This window comes from Sinocyclocheilus anshuiensis, unplaced genomic scaffold (assembly GCF_001515605.1).
Source record: "Sinocyclocheilus anshuiensis isolate Anshui unplaced genomic scaffold, SAMN03320099.WGS_v1.1 scaffold1578, whole genome shotgun sequence".
Taxonomy (NCBI): Eukaryota; Metazoa; Chordata; class Actinopteri; order Cypriniformes; family Cyprinidae; genus Sinocyclocheilus; species Sinocyclocheilus anshuiensis.
Genome location: NW_015544225.1, coordinates 228,378 through 232,288, shown reverse-complemented (window position 1 = coordinate 232,288; position 3,911 = coordinate 228,378). Strand labels below are relative to the sequence as shown.

Genomic DNA, 3,911 nt, shown 5'->3' with positions numbered 1-3,911 from the left:
ATTTTCATCCTTCTCTCCACTCTCTGAGGCAGAAGTCTCTAAACTCATCCTTTCCAATCATCCTACTACTTGTCCGCATGATCCTATTCCATCTCATCTCCTTCAAGCCGTTTCTCCTGCCATTGTACCTGCACTCACTCACATCGTTAACACATGTATATACACCTTGCTACGTGTACTGCGTTAGGCTAACCGAGACTTGTCATTTGCACTTATATATTGTTGCTCTTTTGTTAGTTTTGACTGCTTTTATTGTCCTCATTTGTAAGTCTCTTTGGATAAAAGTGTCTGCTAAATTACTAAATGTAAATGTAAATTTCAATAAGTCAAAAAAGTACACAAAGAAAGAAAACAACTGTGCTAATTTATAAAACAAATTATGTATGTTATTATAAATGCATAAATCAATATACCACAAAAATATTATCACCAAATGTTGATCATATCAAATGTATTATTGTAAAAGCCCTCTAATATTGGCCAGCTGCATAAAGTAGCCACTATGTTAATGGGATAGTTTGTCCAAAAATGAAAATTCTGTCATCATTTAAATTTCTCAACCTCAAGTTGTTCCAATCATGTACGAGTTTGTTTCTTCTGTTGAACACATAATATGGTATTTTGAAGAATGTTGCTAACCAGACAGTTGACGGTAGCCGTTGACTTCCATAGTATTTCCCCCCTATTCTACGAAGTCAATGGCTACCGTCAACTGATTAGAACTGTCATTAATGGGTGTACTATCTCTTTAAGACTGTCTCTTAAAAACTAGTTTGACCAACTAGCAGTTAGCTAAGGGATAATAAATCTTACTATTCAGATTTAAATTAGACCAGTCTACTTTTTACTAGTCTAAGCAGTCAATGCAACCGGTCCTGTGTGTGTACACAGTAGAAACTCACCCATCCTTCAAACGTTTGTCTTGTGTTTGACGACGTTATCAATTCCTCAAGCTGGATTCTGTAATTGGAGACAAAATCGTCGTATCCTATAGGAGTGTTATGGAAAACAGCCAGTTCCAGCACTTTGCCATTCGTGATGTATGGGCAGAATTCATCATTGAAGGTCGGTTTGTTGGTCTTCGATTTTGTGGCGGTCTGTCCAATTTTCAGATTATCAACTGTAACAACGATATATGGATCCAGGACGATTTTCTTATGAAAAGTGTGACGAGTTGAAAAAGTTGTTGGCTTTAAATCCACCGCCTCCCCGATACGCAGCCTCATATATCCGTTGAATTTCATATTGTAGCTCCAATATTTAATATTCGATGCAAAAACCTTCTATGCAATAAATCAAAACAAAATAGTCATATAGTAGGCTAAAAGTTTTTTTCAGCTAACACGAACTCATAATAAATAACAAAACAACACGTTCAAGGGAACGTAGAAATAAAGCAAGTCTTTTCGTATCATAGTAAATTTAGTAGGCTATAAAAACTAAAAGAGCAAACCACAGAGAGCTAAACTATCGTCCTCTGCAGGAAATCGTATTCTGCCTCTTTCTCTGTTGATCTGTGAGCTACATGCCTCATTCCGTGTTTGTGCCGTCATCTAGTATAGAAACTATGCAGACAATGCGAGCATAACAGAGACAAAGCCGATGATTAGACACACCTGACTGTCCTTCCCTCACCAACAGACTGACATGGGAATCCATTCGTTTAGCAATAATCACTATTCTATTAGGGCTAGACTGCAGCAGGTATTTCTGTCTTTTACTGTACAAAAATTAATAGGCTATGAGGCCTCATAACATGAACTGATCTATGTAACAGGTGCATTAGCCTACTGTGCGTGTGAGATATGTGAGATATTTCAGCCAACACTCTTTCCCAAGAAAACAGAGCGGAGAAAATCTTATAATGTCCATTAGAACTGGAGGAAAGTGAAAGAGAGAAATCATGCGACAAAAAATAGTAAAATACATAGCACCTGCTTGCCACCAGCCCTGCAAAGTGAATGTCAGCTGAATCTAATATTTGAATCTTAAGTATAATAACTAATATATTATAATAGCCTATATTATTATATAGCCTTTTATTAAAAAATATATGATTATATCTAATATATTTTCAAGTAGGTAACATTTTACACATTTTATAATTTGATTTGTGACCTGACCAAACTGATGCACGAGAAACGACAATAATTCAATAATTTGATTGAAATTGGGTTGGTGAGGAGGAATGGCACTATTATTTTGAAAATAAATATAAGTGTTTTCAATTTGTGTGACCACTTTTTAATATATTTTTTTTATTAGCTTTTATTTTAAGCTTTAATTTTAATTTGAGTTTATATTTTGGTAATTTCGTTATGTACTTTTTTCATTTTAATGTCATTATTTTTGTTTAAATATTTCAGTTTATCTCTTTTATGCTTATTTCATATTTTACTTCAACTTAAAAGATTTTTTTTTCATCTAATATTTGTTTTTTTCAGCATCAACAAAACAAAAGTAGTAGTGCTATGTACAGTTGTCCAGACGAGGGCAGTGTTGCGTAACTCTGAATTGTGGCATCAAACATCACCTCTACCAGGGGCCAGTTGCATCAAATATTTAGGACTAGTATTACAAGTAAGTCATCTAATATTTTTATTTAATACTGGTCTTTTTTTTAAATTTGGTTACATAAAAACGCAGATTAGTCTAAGCTGAATCCAAAAAACAAGATGATTACACCTTGGCTAACTGCTAGCTGGTCAGACTTGTTCTTAAGACACAGAATCTTAACAAAGAGGTTAAGTTTATGCAACTGGCCCCAGTTTAGGTTTCGAAGTTTCTAAAATGCTCCTCCAGGCCTTTACAGTCTGGCTTTGCAAATACAAATTTATGTGATTTATGGAAGTTAAACTTTCTAGCTTGTCAAGATGGACTATTAGCAAGACTGCCTTTAAAATTATATTGTCGCCATTACTAAATCACAGCTATTATTGCATTTATAAAATAATTGACAAGAGTGAATTATAATAATTACTATGGCCAATCATACATCTCTTCCATGAAATAGCATTCACAGGCCCAGCTCCACAGGGTGGCCGGGGTGGGTCTGGCCCACCAATTATAAGTTTGGCCCAGTCTGGCAACCACCTCCCTACCTCTTCCCACAACCATCCAGCCCACCTTGTGAAATTACTTCTCTTGTGGTTACTGAAACAATAGCTGATGTCTGTATCAAACAGTGGATGATGCATGTATAGATATAGTCTATACACAAAGAGCACTAGATGTCACTGCAACTCAAGAAGTGCCCTTAGTTTATAAATATGACACTGAATCTTCAAATGTGCACATGTAAAATGTGCTAAGAACCTATAGACATTTTTATCATATAATGCTCGATAAGCATGTGTGCTTTTTTCATTTACACAATGCAAATTCAAACATTTAAATCAATAAGAAAAAAATAAAAACAAAAATAATTACATTTTGAAAGCTATGAAGCGTCATATCACTATTTCTTTTTTTCAGAGACACCACAGAAAAATACCTGCTGATGCATTGGAGGAAAAGACAGTGTGAAAGATATGACATTAATCTAACAAACAACCAACAAAAAATATGAAAACACAACACCTGCTTTGCCATCACAGCCCTGCAATGTGAATGTCAGCAAGTGGGCTACTGAGTTTCTATATTGGCAGCCGAACGAGTCAGGCCTCAAACTGTGAATAGCACCTCATTCATCATGCTCCATAATGAACCCCAGGGAACACGTGCACCATAACCACAGGCATAAAAATAGACACTGCCGATTTACAAAGCCTCTCTCAAACACCTTCATATACATATCCGGGCATATTGATCTGAGGAATCAACTACAGGTTTCTGTTCAGACAGCTCATGCATGTTTTTTTTTTCTTTAATTGTGCCATATGGTGTCTGAAACCAAACCCAATACTATGTAT

At 35.4% G+C, this 3,911-nt stretch overlaps 1 protein-coding gene across 1 annotated transcript in view; it reads right to left on the bottom strand.

The window, feature by feature from the left end:
* LOC107697294 (protein kinase C eta type-like) overlaps window positions 1-1,374 on the bottom strand; it is a 17,584-nt gene extending 16,210 nt beyond the window's left edge. The window contains exon 1 of the mRNA XM_016498016.1: window positions 903-1,374. Within this exon, the coding sequence (XP_016353502.1) occupies window positions 903-1,244 (342 nt within the window). The 5' untranslated portion in view covers window positions 1,245-1,374. The remainder of the gene's footprint in view (window positions 1-902) is intronic.
* Between the last annotated feature and the right edge of the window lie 2,537 nt (window positions 1,375-3,911).